Raw genomic sequence first — 21,052 nt, forward strand, 5'->3', positions numbered from 1 at the left:
GACAGGTGGCGTTCCCTGAGATCAGCCCAAGGCCCTGGGAGAACATCAAAGGGACTGTCTTGAATCGGAGCATCAGGCCCGTGTCTGGATCCCCTGCCCACCAGCCTGTGATCTCAGCACGGTTTGATGCGAAGCAGCGGGTGCAGTACATTGACTTGGCACCTCCTGATCTGGGGCAGCTGGCAATTAACGACCCTTTTTCTGGGTGTCACATTAATTAATATCATCTTGACACGTCCGGGAACGAGAACCACAACTAACCGCCCAATGCCGTTTCTTTGTCTGCGTGCAGCTTAGGGGCCGTTTCGGAAGTGGCGGCCGCTGGGGTTATTGGAACAGGGACACATAACACGGGCATCAAACACGGCATCCTGCCCACCCAGGTAAGGCCCGGGCCTGGCGGAACGAGGGCTGGCCAGGGAACCCGAATTCTGTTGGATGAGAAGCTTCAGAATAGGTTTGGTTGAAAATGAGCCCTTTGGGAAGAGAGGGAGACCCCCCAGGGGGTAGGACGTGCTCAGCTGGGCTGTGACAGACCCCGAGTCGAGTGCCGGCGCTGAATCCGGCAGGGCAGGGCCTTGAACCCGTAACTAGGCCGGGAACGGTTTGCCTGACCCGTTTCAAGTCAGACACAGGGATCTGTTTATCCCCTACTATAAACCAGCTCAGAATTCACTGCTCGGTGGCCAGTTCATCTGCCCAGTCCCCAGCCTCCGAGGGAGGAAACTCCCTGAGGCTGAGCGGCCGGGGCGCTGCCCACAAAGGGGGTCTCTGCTCACAGTGCCCGGAAGATGGCGGATTTTCCCCGTTGTAAAGTGAGCGGATCCCTTCCTCCCCATGGCTGGAATATCACAGCCCCCACCCGTCCTGCCCGCCAGCCCTGCTGCTGCTTTCAGTTCCTGAACAGGGAGAAGTGGGAGGGGTTAATCACAAACACCTCTCAGTTACTGACTCCTCCTCACGCCCCTCAGAGAGAGGAGAGTCGTCGTCATTAACCCTAATCTACAGGAGGGGAAATCAGACCCAGCCAGGCGAAGTGAGGTGCCCCTGGCCACACAAGAAGTGCTGGAAGGCTGGCTCCCACTCCTGCGCTCCGACCACTAGACCACGCTGCCCCTCCCCACCCCAGTTAGTCCCTGGCCCCCATGGGGCTGCAGGGAGCACGCTGAGAGGGGGAATTGCTTTCTGCTGGAAGCGCCGCCAGAGCGTACGATGGGCGTGTCACGTTCCTCTCGCCAGCATCGCCACCTGGCTGCATCTGGGTCTCAGTGCCAGGCTAGTCTGGACAGGATTCTCCTCACGCTCTGCCCACCTGTCTTGGGCCCTGTGGGGTGGTGACCGGCTCTCTGACCTTGGCTTTCCCTGGAGTGCTGAGAAGAAGGTGACATGCAGGCCTGGGACTGAGCACATGGCCCCTCAAGTAAACAATATGCATTTTAATATGGATAAATAGACGTATGTACATCTTGGAACAAAGACTGCAGGCCCCACTTACAGGCTGGGGGACTCTATCCTGGGAAGCAGCGACTCTGACAAAGACTTGGGGGCCCATGGTGGATAATTAGCTGGACATGAACTCCCAGTGCGATGCTGTGGTCAAAAGAGCTAATGCAATCCTGGGCTGCATATACAGGGGAAGTAGGGGTAGGGAGGTTATTCTACCTCTGTGTTTGGCACTGGTGCGGCCGCTGCTGGAATCCTGGGGACGGTTCTGGTGTCCACAATTCAAGAAGGATGTTGATAAATTGGAGAGGGGTCAGAGAAGAGCCATGAGAATGATTAAAGGGTTGGAAAATGTGCCGGATGGTGATAGCTCAATCTCTTTAGCTTAACAAAGAGAAGGTTAAAGGCTGAGCTGATCCCAGTCTATAAGTATCTACATGGGGGAACAAATATTTAATCATGGGCTCTTCAGTCTAGCAGAGAAAAGTCAACCAAGATCCAACGGCTGGGAGTTGAAGCGAGGCAAATTCAGCCTGGAAATAAGGTGTAAATTTTTAATGGTGACAGTAATTAACCATTAAAGCCGTTTATGAAGGGCTGGATTCTCCATCACGGACAACGTTTCAATCACGTTTGATGTGTTTCTGCTCTAGGAATTATTGGGGGACGTTCTCTGGCCTGGATTGCCCAGAGGATCAGGCCAGAAGATTGCAATGGTTCCTCCTGGCCTTGGGATCGACGGTGCACTCCAGGGATGCTGAGCAAAGGGATGCACAGGCAATGTTCATGTTGCAAACGGGGGCAGCTTGAGGCCTGCTTAATAACATGGTGTCAGCAGGGAGCGACTCCTGCATTACAGCAGCTAGAGATGGAGCACACCTGGTGGGTCACAATGCAGCACTCACCCCCCTGCCAGGGCAGGACATAGTCTCCCCTGCACATGCCCAGGAGAGGACACATCTGACGTTAGCCTGATTCTGGCCAAGGCACCTTACATAGGATGAGGTTGTTTTTACTGTCCCTTTCCAGCCCGTGATCACATGTCCGCCCGGCCCGGTGGAGCTAAAAGAGCCCTGGCTCTCCAGGTTTGGCACAGCCTCTGGACTCTGGACAGCTGTTCTCTGCAACATGGTGGCACTTGCATTCTCTGGCACCTGCGCCCTGCACAGAGGGACACGTTGGCCATGGGACTTCCAATCCATTAGACACACGCGCGTTTCTGCTGACGGGGATGAATTGGGTTTGAAGTGCAGCTAAGCTCTGGGGGCATCAACAGGAGCAGCTGCCTCTAGGATTCAAAAAAGAACTACTGTAGATAAATTCATGGAGAATAGCCAGGCTGGGCAGGGATGGTGCCCCTGGCCTCTGTTTGCCAGAAGCTGGGAATGGGCAACAGGGGATGGATCACTTGATGGTTACCTGTTCTGTTCATTCCCTCTGGGGCACCTGGCATTGGTCACTGTTGGAAGACAGGACACTGGGCTAGATGAACCATTAGTCTGACCCAGTCCGGCCGTTCTTACGTTGTTATGAGAGTCGAGACCCAGGGAAGTAATGGGGCTGCAGGAGGAACTGCTGTTTCCTAGTGTAGTTTAGCTGAAACTTGCTCCCCCTGCCCTGCCAAGGGACGTCAGCCTCTGCCTAGAGGGAGGGGCCCTGCTTTTCAAACAGGAATTAATTTGGGGAAGTCCTATGCAGGATGTCAGACGAGATGATCACAGTGCTCCCTTCTGGCCTTATCTGTGAGTCTTCTATGGGCAAGAAAGGAGGTCAGCCTCCATGGCCCGTGTCTTCTGAGCCAGCCTACAAGGGGTCCTGTCCAGCTGGTGGCTTTGGGGACGTGCCCATCTGCTTACTAGGAACTGGAGCAGGGGCCACTGACTGAATTCACACAGTGGGCACTGAACTGCCATCAGATGGGAACAGGTTCCACTCACTGCCAAGCCAGGCCAAGGTTCTACGTCCCCTTAGCCCTCCAACCCCACCCCCTACGGTACTTTGGGGGAGCGTCTCAACGCCGCTTCTCCTGCCTGCTTCATGGTTTGTCTGGTGGGCCCCGGCTGTGCTGGGCTCTGCACACACCAAGTGAAAGACGGGCCTTGCCCCAAAGAGATGACAACCAACAGCCCAAGGGAATCGCTTTTGAACGCTAGTGAACTCCCCCTGGACTTGTTCTTTGGTGCATGGGGGACGGTCGAGGGTTTTCCTCGCTCTCGGAGCGTTCTCTGATGATTTTCCTATGCACTCCGATAACTGACGCCTGACTTATTGTAACAATAGTGCACCGCGCTTGTATAGCAACTCCCCCTGGTTGACCACAATCATGAGTGATGTTGAAAAAGTGGATAAGGAGAAGTTATTTACTTATTCCCATAATACAAGAACTAGGGGGTCACCAAATGAAATTAATAGGCAGCAGGTTTAAAACAAATAAAAGGAAGTTCTTCTTCACGCAGCGCACAGTCAACTTGTGGAACTCCTTACCTGAGGAGGTTGTGAAGGCTAGGACTATAACAGTGTTTAAAAGGGGACTGGATAAATTCATGGTGGCTAAGTCCATAAATGGCTATTAGCCAGGATGGGTAAAGAATGGTGTCCCTAGCCTCTGTTTGTCAGAGGATGGAGATGGATGGCAGGAGAGAGATCACTTGATCATTGCCTGTTAGGTTCACTCCCTCTGGGGCACCTGGCATTGGCCACTGTCGGTAGACAGATACTGGGCTAGATGGACCTTTGGTCTGACCCGGTACGGCCGTTCTTATGTTCTTATGTTCTCTCTGACACACCATGCCGTTCTCAAGAGAGCCCGAACCCCCCTCCGGAGCCACACGATAACCCCTCCCCACCATGTGCTGTTCTGGGACAGGCTTCCCCAGCACCCAGGCACTGGGACATGCAGCCCCTGAGGCCTCATGGGGTGTTACCTGCCCTTACACCTCAGCGAAGAACCAACTGCAATGGCTGATGGACATTTTTGTCTCTCTCTTCTGGCCTATTTGACACTTCTTGGTCCCTCCTATGGCCCTCAGGGAGGCAGTGGCTGTGCCTAAGGACTGTCCAGGAAAAGAAGATGTGAGGAGCTACCAGCTCATGTCCCTGGAGGTCCAGGAGGCTGTTGGTCCCATCTGAATGTTGCAGCAAAGCACTGAGGTGAAAATAGAGGGAGTGAGGGACCATCATGGGTTTGGGGGGTGGAGGTGAGATGTTGCTTTGGGGGGAAGGGACTCTGAATTCATCCAAGCAAACCTGAAGAGTGTGGATGTCATGCCAGTTCCCCAAGGACTAAGCCCCAGAGTTCCCCTCATGGACGCCATTGCAAACCCCCCCCTCCACGCTTTGCCTGGCTTCAGTTCTGGCCACTAGACTAGCCAACGTACCAGCTGCTTGGTCATAATTGCAAGATGGGCTATGAGCTCTCTGGACTGGAGCGTGCCTGGATGGCCTGGAGGCTGGTGACAGGGGTGTACCAGGCGCCTGCACAGACTCAGTCAGTATGAGAAGAGGATGCCATGCAGACCGGTCCCACCAGACGTTAGGCACCACATAGCGAGAGTATCACATCACTGGGCCCTCTGTCTCATTCCATGCTTTGGGTAAGGGTTATACGGAGCGCCGCGGCCTTAGCTGTAAGTGAACTATGTTTGGCGAGGGACTGGGTAGCTGCTTGACTGTGCAAAGACCGTAAAGTGGGATCTCGGGGTGTGAAGGGAGAGGTGGAAATACTGAGCCATGGTCATTAGTGTCAGTTCAGAGCAACTCAGGATGGACATAAGGGATCTGTTACAAAGCAGCTGGCCCATGTTTCAGAGCAGGGTGGACAGCATAGGCGATAAGGTGTTGGAGCAAGACTCAGTCCATGTGGATCCCAGTCCTGGTTCTGCAGAATCCCAGCAAGACCTTGGCAAGTGACTCAATCTACCTCGTGCCTCAGTTCCCCTGCGTGCCCCAGGGGAATGATACCTCTCTACTCCACAGGGAGGTTGTGAGGTGAAGCTCCATTAACAGTGGTGCAGCACTTTGGTTCCTAGTGGAAGGGGCTGTATGAATCCCTTCCTAGGTGAGGAGAACTTCTTCTCACCCACTGACAAAGCAGCAAATGATGAATCTCTCCCCCCAGGCTAGTCAATCAGTCATTAAATTGCTCTGTCCCTGCCACTCCCTCCCCATCCTCAGCTTTGCGCTCAATTGCCCATGAAAAATGGGAACAAAAAGAGCTCTTCCAATGTGCAGCGTGAAGGCAGACACGGTCAGGGACGGAGTAATAGTGGCCCTAGGCATATTCCTAGCTCCGTTTTGTTTCACTTTCCATCCTGCATGGTTTTCATATTTTTCTTCCCTTTATCCACCGATGAGCAGCTTTTGTTCTTGCTGGGGAGATGGTGCACCCAGCTGGACAGGTTCCTCGAGAATCAACGTAGATCTAAAATTCAGTTTATAGGCCGGTTAGCCTGACATGGGCCCAGGCAAAGTCATGGAAAGGCCGGTGTGGGATGCAATCAGTGGCAGCGTAACTAACATGATGAAGCTAGACAGAGTCAGGCCAGAAATAAAGAGCCCTCATGTACCAACTTACCAAGGGCTAGGAGTGGGGAATTCTCCTTCACTGGAAATCTTAAAATCCAGACTGGATGCCTTTATAAAAGACCTGCTGTCGTTAAAGCAGGAATTCATTCTGGGATGACCCTTACTCTGCAGGGCAGATGAGATGATCACCATGGTCCCTTGAGGCTTTGTCTGTGAATATGGAGTTTAGGGGAAGTAGGTCTTGCCAAATAAACTTGACATTGTGGTTTTTTTTTTTTTAAGTTTGCTCAATAAGGTAACTGTGTTGACATAATAGTTAAGGTTTCTGTAAGGCATTTGACTTAATTAGTACCACACAAAATCAATATAGCCCTAAGCCTAAGGCTCTGGCCAGCGCTTACTTCAAGTGGCTCCCGGAAGCAGCGGCATGTCCCCTCTCCATCTCCTATGCGGAGGTGTGGCCAGGCAGCTCTGCTGAGCGCTGCCCCGTCCACAGGCACTGCCCCTGCAACTCCCATTGGCCGCGGTTCCTGGCCAAGAGGCGCTGCAGGGGTGGTGCTTGGGGTGGGGGAAGGATGCAGGACAGAGCCCCCCTGGCTGCCCCTGTGCATAGGAGCCAGAGGGGAGGCATGCCACTGCTTCAGGGAGCAGCGGGGAGTGGCCCCCACCCTGCTCCCTAGCTGGAGCGGGGCAAGCCCCAGACCCCATCCCCAGCGGGAGTTCGAAGGCCGGATTAAAACGGCTGGCGGGCCGTATCCGGCCCATGAGCCATAGTTTGCCCACCGCTGGGTTAGGTCGACATAACTATGTCACTCAAGGTGCAACATTGTTCACAGCACTGATTAACGTAGCTCGGTCGATCTGATCTGGAAGAGTCAGCCAGCCTCAGATACAGGAAGTCTGTTACCCCTGCACAACTGTCCATAGAACAGCTGGAATGAACCGAACCCATCACCCTACCCAGGAGAAATGATCAAACCATTCCTGCTTAGCCAGCCGATAATCTTTGTGTAGGGCACATGACAGAGTCCCTCCGCCAAAGCTATACATGGGGGGTAGGGACTTAAAATGAGTAAAGAATGTGTCCATTCCGCAAGCACTGGAGATCTGTTCCGAGTAGTAGTTTTGTAGCTGACAATCAAAGCCCTGCACGCCGTCGGGGCTCTCTCTGCCGCTTGTTACAAGCTCAGACTGGTAACTAAGATGCCACAGTCCAAAGCTAGCTGTCAATAGTGCTCATGACTCACAAGCAGAGTGGGATTCCTTCCAGCTGCAGCGCTAAGGATGGGAGAAACACAGGAAATCAGCAGCTGCAGACCTGAGCAGTAAGAAGGGGACATTCCCACCATCAGGTCTCCGATCGGAACATTATTCCAAGGGAGCGCTATAAATCTCTCCTGAAGGCCTCACTCAGTGGCCCCATTCTCTGGTCCTTAACTCAGCAAAACTCCCTTTGACATCAGGAGAGCTTGGGCCAGGTAAGGCGTCAGGCAGGAATTCACGGTGGGGCCCAGAGATTGTTGGCTAAGGTTAATCACAGTCTCCTGTAACGTGAGTGAGAGACGTCTCCTGCTTCTCCTTGGGCCCCACAGCCCCAGTCTCTGCCAGGCCACCAACAGGCGGCATCTCTGACTTAGGATCACAACAGCAAAGCAGCTGGATCTCTGAGGATCCGGGCACACAGCCCAAGAACTCCCCCATCAAACAGGGAGCAACTGGTAAGGACTTCCTCTCACCGCCACCCTGCCGTGAATTTGAACCAGTGACTTAAAGCGACACACTCACTTTAAGCCTTTTCCACATATGTTTCTTTTCCAACTTTTTGAAAGCTTCCGAGGACAATTCTCCTCTAGGATGAGGTGGGAAATACCCACGGGACTGATTTATTTGGGGAAACTTACGGCTAGGCTCATGGTGACTTCAGCCTTAACTCTGCAGCAGCTAACGCGGCTCTAAAATAACCACTGGTGCCACACTACAGAGTTCTTCTCCCTCCAGATATCTGCAGACTCATGTCCAACCTCAGGCATCTCATCACCAAGCTATCTACTCTTTAACCCTTTAACTCCTACCTTGGAATTCAGCCCCTTCATAATTTTTGTTGCTCTCCTGTGAACTCCCTCCAATCTGTCAGTTTCAGTCCAGTGATAAGACACCTGGATAATGAAGGCAATATTCAAGGTGTGATTGCCCTGCAGCCGGAGAGAGAGATTCCACCACCTCCCCCCACTTGCTTTGTGTACGCAGGCCCAAATCTCATTGGCCTGGTTTGCTTCCACATCACACTGCGTGTCTACTTGCCTGTACCATTCCTGCCTTCCAGTTTTCATGCTCCCTTTGGGTATTTGTGTTTTAGGTTATTTCCCTCCCAACTGAATCTCATTTCATTTCTTTGCTGCCCACGTTTCTTAGCTATCCGAGTGCACTCCACTATCCCCTTGTCTTCTGGGTTATCTGCAACCCCTCCCAGTTTACAGCAGTATCAGCTGTGCATTTCATTACCCCTTTGCCAGGTCATTAATGTTACATGTGATCCTGGCTAACACAGATCCCTCTAGCAATTCACTAGACCGCACCCCACAACTCAACCCATTGCTGTTTGTTTTTAATGTTCTTGCCGGCAGCTTTCAGTTGGCGTGACCACCTCCCTTCCCAAGCCAATTTGAAATAGTTTTTCAAGGAAGATTTCATGCGATGGCGTATCAAGTGCTTTAATAAATTCAAAATTCATTACAGCATCTGCTTGCCTTTCCAGCCACTTATTTTATAATCCTATCAAAAAAGCAATCAGGTTTGTGCAGTAGGATTTATTCTTTATGAATCCTGTGCAGTTTATTGCTTCTGGGTTTCTATTATCCCACAGCTGTTCAGCAATCTTCCCTCTTCATATTAACTACATCTTTTATGGGGGGGTGTTTCCCTCTAATGGATGGTGCGTTACTGCAGATCTGCAGCAAGCTAATTGCAGCCATACTGTGTGCATCCAGTCACCGTGAATTAATAAAATAGACCATCATTTGTTAAGGGTTCATTTGGAGAAGCAGGGCTTCTGGAGGCAGGCTCAAATACTAGCTGCAGGCTGGCAGGCTCTGCTAATGGGAGGAGGGGAGAAAAGCGTCAACAATTGGAGACTGACAGAAAATAAGTGGATGGAGGCCTGGAGTTTGGGGCGCCTTTGATACAGAACTTTGTGATGTCTACGACTGTTGGGAATGTTTGTTGATGGTGGTTTATTGAAGTTGGGAGAAGTGATGACCCAGCAGGGGTCACTGTGAGCTGTGTGATTTGTAAAAGTGAGTCATAAAAAGACTCGATAATATAATAGAGTGTAGTTCGGAGCAGTTCTCTGAAGCTAGCCTGAGACTTTTCTGGCATCATACTCCCCAGCAGGGACATGACCAGCCATCGCTGACCTGCTGCTAATTACTTCAATGCCATCTCTGATTTTAGGTAATTATTTGGGATTTTCTAAACCCATTGCTTATGTCTGTGTGTGCTCAGGGCTAATAATTAGTAGTTTTAGATCAGAGCGCGCTTACTTTCCTCAATCAGCCAGAAGTGCTGTGTTCCCATTGATTTATTCCAGACACCGCCCGGATTGAAACAGGTTTAAGTTACCACTGCTGTGGGTTCTGCAAGCCGTGGGTACCAGGGGGAAGAGGTAGATTTATAGAGCCACAATTGCAAAGATTGTTCTTATTTACTTAGTGGAAGGCTGGTACTAGATTCATTTTTCTCCAATCTTTTCAGATTTCTCCAGTTGCCGGTATTTCTCAGACGTTTCTCAGACCAGAGTAGGTTTGGTAGCTAATTTCTTGAAGGTGCACGTCCCATGGAGCAGGGGATTTGAATACTGTAAAAGGTGCAGGACACCTCCGCATGACCCCTTGCGTCCAGGTGCTACCTTAATTTCCCTAATTGGGGAATGGGTAAATTTCACCAAGGCTGTTAGGTATCAAACAGCCTCCCCCGTCTGAGCCAAGCAAGACGTTCACCCAGACTGCTTCTCCGGGAGGCAAACTCCATCTGAGTGTACCAGTCTGACAGCGAGGGCCTTTACCCACAGTCACACTCAACCTCGATTCCCTTCCCTGGAGCCAGGACCTTCCTGAGACCTGCAGCCCTTCTCCCAGCCAGGCCTCCTGTGGCTAGCTGGGAGATCCCTCCCCGAGTTCCTTTCCTAGGAACTCTCCTGGCAGCCCCTCTCCTTAGGAGAACAACCCTGCGGCTGAACGCTGGGCACAGGCTTTTCCTTAGCTGGTGGTTATCAAAGACAGGAACAGCAAAGTGACTCATCTCCCCAGAAACCTTCACCGCTCTGGAGCCTGAAGAGCTCTGGCCACTAAGAGAGTTCAGTTCCCCTTCTCGGATGTATCAAAGTCCAAGCTACTTTCCCCTTGGCGGGGGCGTGGGGACACCCTCGACTCCAGGTCCCAACCCAGAGACCCTACAGCTAGCAGCCATGCCACATCCCTTTAAATAAACTGTGTCACTGCTCCAATTCCCTGGGCCACTTCCCCATGGCCCCAGCCCATTCTTCAGCCTCACCTCGGAGCCTTGTGCTGGTTAGTCCCAGCAGCCAGCCTGGAGCTCCTTTGCATTCCTCACCGCTCGGGTCTCTGCCAGCACTGCTCTGTCCAGGGTCCTGTAGCTCCGCCAGCCAGCCAGGCTCACCAGCCACGCTCCAGCAGGGAACTGATCTCATGCCCCGCAGCCCTTCATATATTAGCCTGCTGAGCCCTGGCTGACTGTGTGGGACACAGGCACTCTAGGCACAGAGTAAGCTTGTCACTGATAATTACAGGTGGAACACAGCATAGTACAGTGCAGCGCAGTGTATGCGTAGGCTTGAGAGGTGTGTGACTTTTAATTGCAATTTACACATTTAAAATTTAAAATATAACTAAGAACTACTGCAGTGATCTCTTACAGGGGGCCGTCTGTAAGACCGCAGCACTTAGAATCGTTTAAACTGTATGATATTGCGGTTTGAATGCTCTTTAACTTGCATTTAAGGATTTGTGCTTTTCTCACGTCAGTAAGGGAGTTGGGTCTGATTTATGTTTTTAGATTGTTAGTGGATTAGGGATTATTATTCAGATCAATAAACAGGATATTTGGAAAAGGATATTGCTTGTGTCAATCACTTATTGGAAGGCCTTATCTGTGTCCTTCCAGTATTTCCTTAACAACCCTGGTGACCCAGACCTTCGGAAAAGCAGATTAAGGGGGCAGTAAGTAGGTTATTTTAGGGACTCCCCAAACGCTGTTTTCCAATGAGTTCCTGAACCAGCTCTTTTAAAACTCCCGAATACAAATTATCTGGACCTGCTAATTTAAAATTTCTAACTCTAGTATTTGTGGTTTAACATCCATCTGAGGCAATAGTGGAATAGGAAGAGTGGGATCATCATCATAGGATATGAATATACCAACTGCTTTATTTTTTGGACTGTTACTGAAAATTCTATCATTTCCATCTAGTAATGGACTAATACCATTGTTAAGATTCTTTTTGTTCTTAATATACTTAAACTCCTTCTTATTGTCCTTAACTCTGCAGGCCATAAAGAAAAATCTCTGTCCCTTTGCTTCCCTTATCAATTTTCTACAATTCCTAGCTTCTGATTGATATTCATTTTATCAACTTCCCCTTTCTTCCATGTGCTATATATAATTTTAAAATTGTTTATAGCCTTCACTTCCCTTCTAAACAGGTCAATGTTTTAACCAGTCTGGCCTTCTTCCTTAAGTGTGGTATTGGGAGAGGAGTGGGTTGTGGCTAAATCAGACTGGGAACTCCTTGCCAAAAGTTTTCTACTCTTCACCCCAGACAAGGATGGGATCTTCCTCCTGGATGGACTCTTGTCATTTTCCTAAGCTGCATTTATTGATCTTCCTCCCAAGCGGGCAACCAGCTGCCAGCAATCAGCTCTGTATTACACCTGCCTCTGTCTGTGGCTCCTCCAGAAGAGAGGGAGGATCAGCATCATGCAGAGGAACACTGGTGTATGTGAAAGGAAAGGCTTCCTTGCGCCACACATCCTTGCTGTGGAAATTCGAGCCCAGCTGTGTCCCTGTCATGAACCCCATGGCTGGTTTGAGGGGACGTCGAATGTTTATTAAACCCCAGCCTTGGAAGTTGCATTTCTCCAGCAGCGACTGCAGCTTGCATTGGACTCACGTTACAAATGAAGCCCTAACAGCTCTTTCCCTGGTAACTGGGCCAGGCTAGTCCATCAGACAAGCATCTCCAGAGGTAGCTATTGGCATCTGCATTAGGGATTAATGACTCGGGGGGATGTATGAGCAGGGTTCATCTGTCTAGCTCTGACTCCTTGTCTGCCCTTAAGAGTTTGGATGCTGCAGCACGGTAGTTGCTGTTGAGTGTCCAGGAAAGATTCGTCCCCAGCGCAGAACTTGGGCTGGGGGAGTCCTGGGAACTTGGGAGACAGGTGCATGTTTTCTCCTTTGGGCAGTGAGGCCACACCTGTCTCTTGTCCGTGTAGTTCAACAGGTGCAGTATAAAGCTCTTGGCTTTCACAGGTCTGCCCCAAATCCAAACGAGGTTAGAAATGCCTGAAACTCAGTAACATCCGGTGGCTTCTCTGAAATGGGTTGGCGGCTTTTTCTCCAGTCGCTGTGGCTGGGCGAGCCCATTGTAAAGCCCACAGAGCTGCACCTAGCACTGAGCGGCAGCCACAGCAGAAGCCATGGAAAGGGAGCTCACCTCCAAAGTTATTCTCCCCTTGGGAGAGTGGCGCTGGCCTCTCGGAGGGGCAGGCAGAGTGTTACCCATCTACCTCGCCAGTGACACAGCAGCGGGGAGCAATTCCTCCCTGTCTTCTAAACAACCAGCTCCACCAGCTGGTTTCAATGAAAGCTGAGCAGGCCGTTGCCATTCGGGGCAGCCTGGAAATGGCGGTTTAGCAGGGAAAATCCCCTTATTCAAATCCCAGGTGCCCGTCACTGACTAGTACCCTACAATGTGGCACAGTCACGGTGTTGGCAGTCTCCATTTGGAGCAGCACATCACAGGGATCTGTCGTGGCACAGGAACGTCAGCAAGGAGCCAGTCTCTCTCTCGCCCCAGTTTGACACTAATATCCCTAGTCTCTGTTATTCAGAGGGTGGAGATGGATGGCAGGAGAGAGATCACTTGATGATTCCCTGTTCTGTTCACTCCCTCTGGGGCACCCGGCATTGGCCACCGTTGGCAGACAGGATACGGGGCTGACCCAGCACGGCCAGTCTATGTTCTTATGCTGTATCTCGTCTGACTTTCTTTGGGCAGGCCTGTCACCTCCAGCGTATTTAGGTTCCAAACTTCCAGGAAAATTAACTAACAGACGTTTTGCAGCATGAGCTTTCGTGGGTGAATACCCACTTCTTCGGATGCAAGTGGGTATTGCATCCGAAGAAGTGGGTATTCACCCACGAAAGCTCATGCTGCAAAACGTCTGTTAGTCTATAAGGTGCCACAGGATTCTTTGCTGCTTCTACAGGAAAATTAATGGAAATTAGGAGCCTAAATATCTTTGAGGATTTGAGCCTCGACGTCTAAGGCCATCCTGAAGTGACCCAATCTGACAGCCCCACGGCTCTGCACCTCTGACTCTTTACATAACGGGTCACTCGTCTCCAGCTTACCATGACAACACTGTCCTTTCGCCTACTTAATATCCCATTGCACCGATGCTGGCAGAATGCAGGCTAAGTGGTCGCTGGGTTTGCCTTCGCTAACGAGCTGTAAGTAAAAAGCACAATAACGAAGCTTGCAGATGCTGAGAAACAGCACAGTTAACACTGGCGCAGGCATTCACAGAACCGAGGATGCTGAGAGCACTTAGAAGCCTGGGCAGAAAAGAGAGAAATGTCTCTACCTGGTGGAACGTACCCAGTAAATCGGGGACGGAGCTGGTGATCAGTAATACTGACAGAGAGCTACTGCAGAGGTGGCCAGTGAATTTTTTTTGCTCTTGTATCCGACTGAAGACAGAGGTCTCTGGGTACATCTACACTGCAGTTGGCCAGGTGCCTGCTAGAGCGGCGAGACAGACTTGCATCAGCTTTGCTCGAGCTAGCATGCTAAAAAATGGCAGAGTGGATGTAGCAGCTCTGGCAGAGGCTCTGGCTAGCCCCCGCCCCGAGTCCAAGCCCACGCCACCCAGCCCCGTTGGGCCGAGCTCGGCTGCTATTTTTAACACACTAGTGCAAGTCTGTCTGCCAGGCTGGAGGGCTCACTTGTAGCTGCAGTGTAGACACACCCTGCATGACTGTGCAGTGCACACACATGCAGGAATAGGAGGGGGCTGCAGTCAGGACTCAGGTGCGGCAGCACAGCGGTGAGTGTGGAGCAGGTGACCAGAGGTGTCGGGGTGTTTATGGGGCAGGCTGGAGGTGGAAACAAACAAACGGACGAATTTCTTCACACAACACACAGTCAATCTATGGAACTCCTTGCCAGAGGATGTTGTGAAGGCCAAGACTATAACAATGTTCAAAAAAGAACTAGATAAATTCATGGAGGATAGGTCCATCAATGCCTATTAGCCAGGATGGGCAGGAATGGTGTCCCTAGCCTCTGTTTGCCAGAAGCTGGGAGTGGGCGATGTGGGATGGATCACTGGATTCCCTGTTCTGTTCATTCCCTCTGGGGCACCTGGCATTGGCCACTGTCGGAAGACCGGATACTGAGCTAGATGAACCCTTGGTCTGACCCAGTGTGGCCGTTCTTATGTTCTGGGAAGGAGAGCTGAGATCTCAATTCTAGTTGAAAGCTTTGTGTTATTAGTCCCTCCTTTTCAGAGCACAAGACTCACCTCAAGAGAACACCCCACCCCATTTTTGGTTGGAGTGAGGCTCCCTTCTAAAAAGGGTGTCTCAGGATCTGTGGGGTTATCCATCTGGTTCCACTGTTAACCCCACTTCCGAAAGCACTCGGGGGTGACAATGTACCGCAAACACGCCTTACAAAGAACCTCCACCTGCATGATCATAACCAGGTGCCACCTGGAAGAACACTGGATGCCACGAGATCAATTCTGGGATTTATTTCGGTTGCTGGTTTACAAAAGATGCTTGAAATAACAAAAGCAGAAGCAAGTTTTCAAAGCAGCATAGAAGAGCTATTAGTATCCTGCCAACCCCGTATTAAACCCGCAAATGTACAGCTTAAACTGACAACAAAAGCCCCAATCGCAATGCAAACACACACTGGTGCCAAGCAAGGCAGCGCTTAGGGCTTGACTAGCTGCTGGCCAGGGTCCAAGGTTTGGGCACGAGGCCAGGTCAGAACTGACATCACTGGTCTCCAGTCTGAACAAAAGACACCAGAGGGCGCTAGCTGCTTTCAGGAGATTTCATGGGACAAAAACTCCTCCCCTCATCTCTTATCGCAAAGGTATTGGCCGTGTCTGAACTGGAAAACAGGCCTTTCTGGTTGGGGGGCCGAGCCGAGCGGTGAGTTCGAATGCCAGAGGTGGACGCTTAACCCTACAAAATACTTACAGGGTTTCAGATGAGTGGTTCAGTATCATTAATAACTGAAATAGCTGCAGATGCAGGAGGCACTTGGGAAGTCACCCGTCCCCTCTAATCCCTGTGTCCTAGCTTGAAATGTTCAGCCGCTTCCTAGCCAGGGAATTTCCCCCCATTCTATTTTTCTGCAGTTTACATTATTTGCTAAGTATATGACGATGCTCGGTTTACTGCTCCCTGCAGCTTTGAGACTTCGATTTGGCCTCCTCATTTGCAAGGAAACGTCGGTGTCTTACATAGGGTGACCAGACAGCAAGTGTAAAAAGTCAGGACAGGAGGTGCAGGGTAATAGGAGCCTATATAAGAAAAAAAAACAACCCAAAATCAGGACTGTCCATATAAAATCGGGACATCTGGTCACCCTAGTCTTACATCACAATACATGCAGGAGAACTGCCCCAAATCAGAGCGTCATGCAACAATCCCTCGCTGAGACGCTTGCACTCTGACGCAAGCGCAAAGAAAGGCAGTTATCCGGCTTGATGTAGCTAGCCGAGCCCAGGCTACCCCACCCTTTCCACTGGCTAGCTTGAAAACCAAAACCCAGAGGCAAAACCTAGCTTATCACGAGTGTGATACTGGCAGGGCCCACACCGACGCACAAGCAGCAAGATACTCCAATGAAGCAGGAAGTTGGAGGTTGAAATCTTCCAAGGGCAAACTCAGACTTTCAAAATCTTCTGCAGCAAAGAATTGTCGTGAACATCCTCCAGCCACTGGATGAGGATCTTATTCAGAGCAGCTGCTCTGAAAAAAAAACCAAAAAAACCACTCCATTATGCTAGGGCTGCTCCTTACTGTGCCTTCTCCGGCCTAGCTTTCACGTCCCAAGGAATTAGGCTTCCATCCATTTCCTAGGGAGACTGCTCCATAGCCTGTGCTGCTTCGCTGTTGGGAAATGTTATTTCCCATGAAAAGTTTAGAAGAAAATGATACTTTTTATTATTAACTGGCGGTAACGAGGTGGCGTTAACGTGGGGAAAATGCAGGCTGCCAATTAGAAGAGGCTGAAAATTTGACCCCAAAAATGCCTTTTTGACTAAACAGAACATTAATTTTATTGTTCTAATTTTTCAATCAAAACACTGTACCAAGTCCAATGCCCTATTACATCTGTCTATTACATCAACACTCCCACTTGTATCAACCAAACTTGTCATCTCGGCAAAAAACGAATTGGACAAAAACTCTTCTCCATAAATCCATGTTTACTGGCATTAATTACCCTCCTTTCATTCTTTGTTATTAGAGTCTGTATCAGTCACTCCACTGTTTTGCCCAGGATCGATGTCAGGCTGACAAGTCTGAGACTACCTGGGTCATCCCGTTAACCCTTTGGTCCAGACTGTAGGGACTCAGGCTAGGGCCCAGATCTGCCGGGCTCTGGATAACTGAAGCATCTATGCCACCGCGTGGCAGTCATGACAGAGCTGCAATCAATGCACTATAAACCCTGGGAGACTAAGGACCACAGGAAGTGCCACCCACAGATGACCTGACTTCTTACTGACTTCTGATTGGTCCAGGTGCACTGTTTAAGCATGGAGGGAGTTCCAGGAAGCTGTCTGTGCAAGTTGGTGGTATCCAGTCCTCTGCTACAACATAGTCCTCTCTTATTCCCTGCATTGGACCTGGCTCTAACCCTTGGCTTGATTCCTGACCCCCGCTGCCAGCTACGATCTCCAGCTAGACTCCTGATCCCTGATGCCGGTTTCGATCTTCAACTTGACTCTTGATTTCCGACGCCAGCTCTGATCCCTTGGCTTGACCCCTGACTCCTGTTCAAACTATTAGGCCCTACTTCTATAATAAAATAATAATTGGAGATATACCAATCTCCTAGAACTGGAAGGGACCTTGAAAGGTCATTGAGTCCAACCCCCTGCCTTCACTAGCAGGACCAATTTTTGCCCCAGATCCCTAAGAGACCCCCTCAAGGATTGAATTCACAACCCTGGGTTTAGCAGGCTAATGCTCAAACCACTGAGCTATCCCTCCTGCCACTGCTCTGACCACTCGCCCTGCCTCCTGGTTCTACCTGCTAGGTCAGGCCAGCCGTATCCCAGTTGTGACACCAGAGCACTCCTTGGCCAGCTCTTCTAGAACTCTTGGACGCAAGTTATCTGGAGCTGCTAATTTAAAATGTCTAATATTAGGGGCTGCTGTTTAACATCGTCCTGAGTTACTGCTGGCCTGGAAAGTATTTCCTCATCCTGTGATATGAATCCATCATCTGGCTTTTTCCCAGTAGAGAAACACAGGTCAGCATTAATTCACTGTCCTTTGTTGTCAGCATTAATTCACTGTCCTCAGAATGGAGAGGGGTAACTAGTGGTGTTCCCCAAGGGTCAGTCCTAGGACCAATCCTATTCAATTTATTCATAAATGATCTGGAGAAAGGGGTAAACAGTGAGGTGGCAAAGTTTGCAGATGATACTAAACTGCTCAAGATAGTTAAGACAAAAGCAGATTGTGAAGAACTTCAAAAAGATCTCACAAAACTAAGTGATTGGGCAACAAAATGGCAAATGAAATTTAATGTGGATAAATGTAAAGTAATGCACATTGGAAAAAATAACCCCAACTATACATACAACATGATGGGGGCTAATTTAGCTACAACGAGTCAGGAAAAAGATCTTGGAGTTATCGTGGATAGTTCTCTGAAGATGTCCACGCAGTGTGCAGAGGCGGTCAAAAAAGCAAACAGGATGTTAGGAATCATTAAAAAGGGGATAGAGAATAAGACTGAGAATATATTATTGCCCTTATATAAATCCATGGTACGCCCACATCTCGAATACTGTGTACAGATGTGGTCTCCTCACCTCAAAAAAGATATTCTAGCACTAGAAAAGGTTCAGAAAAGAGCAACTAAAATGATTAGGGGTTTAGAGAGGGTCCCATATGAGGAAAGATTAAAGAGGCTAGGACTCTTCAGTTTGGAAAAGAGAAGACTAAGGGGGGACATGATAGAGGTATATAAAATCATGAGTGATGTTGAGAAAGTGGATAAGGAAAAGTTATTTACTTATTCCCATAATACAAGAACTAGGGGTCACCAAATGAAATTAATAGGCAGCAGGTTTAAAACAAATAAAAGGAAGTTCTTCTTCACGCAGCGCACAGTCAACTTGTGGAACTCCTTACCTGAGGAGGTTGTGAAGGCTAGGACTATAACAAAGTTTAAAAGGGGACTGGATAAATTCATGGTGGCTAAGTCCATAAATGGCTATTAGCCAGGATGGGTAAGAATGGTGTCCCTAGCCTCTGTTCGTCAGAGGATGGAGATGGATGGCAGGAGAGAGATCACTTGATCATTGCCTGTTAGGTTCACTCCCTCAGGGGCACCTGGCATTGGCCACTGTCGGTAGACAGATACTGGGCTAGATGGACCTCTGGTCTGACCCGGTACGGCCTTTCTTATGTTCTTATGTTCTTATGTTTGTTCCCATTCATCCTAGTGGGAATGTGCATGGGAGGGGGTCTGCATCACTCCTCCAGCAAATCCATATCAGGCCAATGGATCAGCCGACACAACCCTGCTAGACATCTTCAAAGGGAAAGACCTACTTGTCAGTGGCTACTGTCTCCTTCTCAGTATGAGCCAATCTCGTTTTGTTCACAACCATGCAGATACTTGATATTTTGTCCAATGGCGGGAAGTGAACACGTGCATTGACAGACACGAGGGTGGTGGGCTCGGCTCTGGCAATGCCTGGCAATGGGGCACAGTGACCTCAGCCGGCATGTGGGGGGAAGCTTGGGCTGTGATTTTTCTTCAAGGATTGAACTGTGAGGCCCGTAAGATGGTCACAGCCCCTGAGGTTGTCAAAAATAGGTCAGTGAACTGGGTGTTGAAGGCTCCGTTAGCGCCTAGATTCTGAACGCCCCCTTTTGGAGACACCCAGGATTCATGCAAAGAGCAGCAGAACTGCATTCATGGGTTGGTGCCCAGATACCATGGTGAGAGGTGCTGCGGAAACACCCGAAACAGATCAAATCAGCTCACCTTGTCCAGCAGTGAGCAACATCAGAGGAAAGCAACAAATTCTAGTGTGGGTGATTCCCTTCTGCCCCCCTGAAATTCCCCTTGGATACGGGATTCTTCATTTCCCACCCTACAATGCTGCCTGGTATAGCAGTGCTGCTAAGAGGCTACAGCAGCCCACTCCACCCCAGGGGGGCGTGATCAACAGAGGATGGCAGAGAGGGTGCAAGTGAGGGTTGACGAGCCAGTGTTGTGAAGGACACGGAGGTCTTTGGGTGAAAGGTGCCAAGTTCAGTAGCAGGATTAAGAACGAAAGAAGGTGTCTAATTATCTGCTACATCCACAATTCAACGAGCAGCCCTTTCTTCCCCCCCGGGACATGAATGATCTTCCACGTCCCGGGCACATCTTGACAGCAGTCAGTAAAAGAACCATCCAAGAGACAATGTCACTGGGCAAGTGACAGGGCATCGCCCCCAGATGGAGCAAACCCCAAATATTTATTTCCAGTGATAGACACTGATGTTGACAGACATCCCTTCTGCTGACTCCAGTCTTAGAGGGCAACAGTGCTGGATAATGTCACCCCTTTGTTTGACAGATGCTGGTATGTTAGAGTTACTCACTGGGCCATGATCAAAAGGCTGCGTGTTGATTGGCTCAGAGGATCACTTGTCTTCTTCGTTAGCCAATCACATAGTAGCTCTCTCATACAAGTGCTTTTTGACATGTGTTGTAGCTAGTTCATGCATGTTGGCTCCAGGATGGCGGGCGGGGCCAGTTTATGCAGAGGTTGCATTTAATGTGGTTAGAGAAATGTCAGCATGGAACCTCGGCCTTTAAATCACGTTTCTAACTGCAATTACAAAAAAGCTCTTTCTAGTAAAAATGTTGAGAGCTGCTAGCTCAGCGAAGAGTCAACACTTCTCACAACAGATGCTTGTGGACTGAACGGAGTTAGGGTTGCTCAGAGAATTCAAGGCTTCCTGGCTCCTTCTCCTATGCTCAGACCAATGGATTTCAGTTCTGTCTGCTCGCATGCACCCATATGGAGTATCACACCTCGGTATGCTTGAATTCTAACATGACTAGACCTCGGCAGTGACCTGTGTGGGGCTTGACACAAGCCAATTCATCTCTCTTTGCTTCTGCTGCCTTATCTGTGGAATGAAGATGATAATGTCTATCACACGGGGTGTTGGGAGCAGAGACGAATTAGTCTTTGAAAGAGGAAAACGCTGGGTGAATGCTGTAACTCTTCAGTGATGCACCATCACATAATGCTTATGGGCCCAATTCTCTCCTGCACCCGAGTGGAACTGCCTTGACTTGAATGGAGTTACCCCAGCTTTACACCAAACGGGGCTAAGACGACAAATCAGACCCAGTGAGACCAGCTGGGAAAATCAGATGGGATCCAAACTCTCCCAAAATTTAGGGAGCGTTTAGATCCCCTGGCAAAATAATTCAAACCGCCGGGAGGGAGAGGGAGACGGAAATGGAAGAAGCTCTTCAAGCCGTTCCAACAGTCACGCAGGCAACTTACAAACCCTC

The 21,052-nt window shown here is 49.9% G+C and overlaps 1 protein-coding gene across 1 annotated transcript in view; it reads right to left on the reverse strand.

Moving 5' to 3' along the window:
* Positions 1–15,005: 15,005 nt before the first annotated feature.
* The window catches only part of LOC123367078 (bifunctional epoxide hydrolase 2-like), an 87,568-nt gene continuing 81,521 nt past the window's right edge, over positions 15,006–21,052 (reverse strand). The window contains exon 19 of the mRNA XM_045011085.1: positions 15,006–16,254. Within this exon, the coding sequence (XP_044867020.1) occupies positions 16,170–16,254 (85 nt within the window). The 3' untranslated portion in view covers positions 15,006–16,169. The remainder of the gene's footprint in view (positions 16,255–21,052) is intronic.

This window comes from Mauremys mutica, chromosome 3 (genome assembly GCF_020497125.1).
Source record: "Mauremys mutica isolate MM-2020 ecotype Southern chromosome 3, ASM2049712v1, whole genome shotgun sequence".
NCBI classification, from domain to species: Eukaryota; Metazoa; Chordata; order Testudines; family Geoemydidae; genus Mauremys; species Mauremys mutica.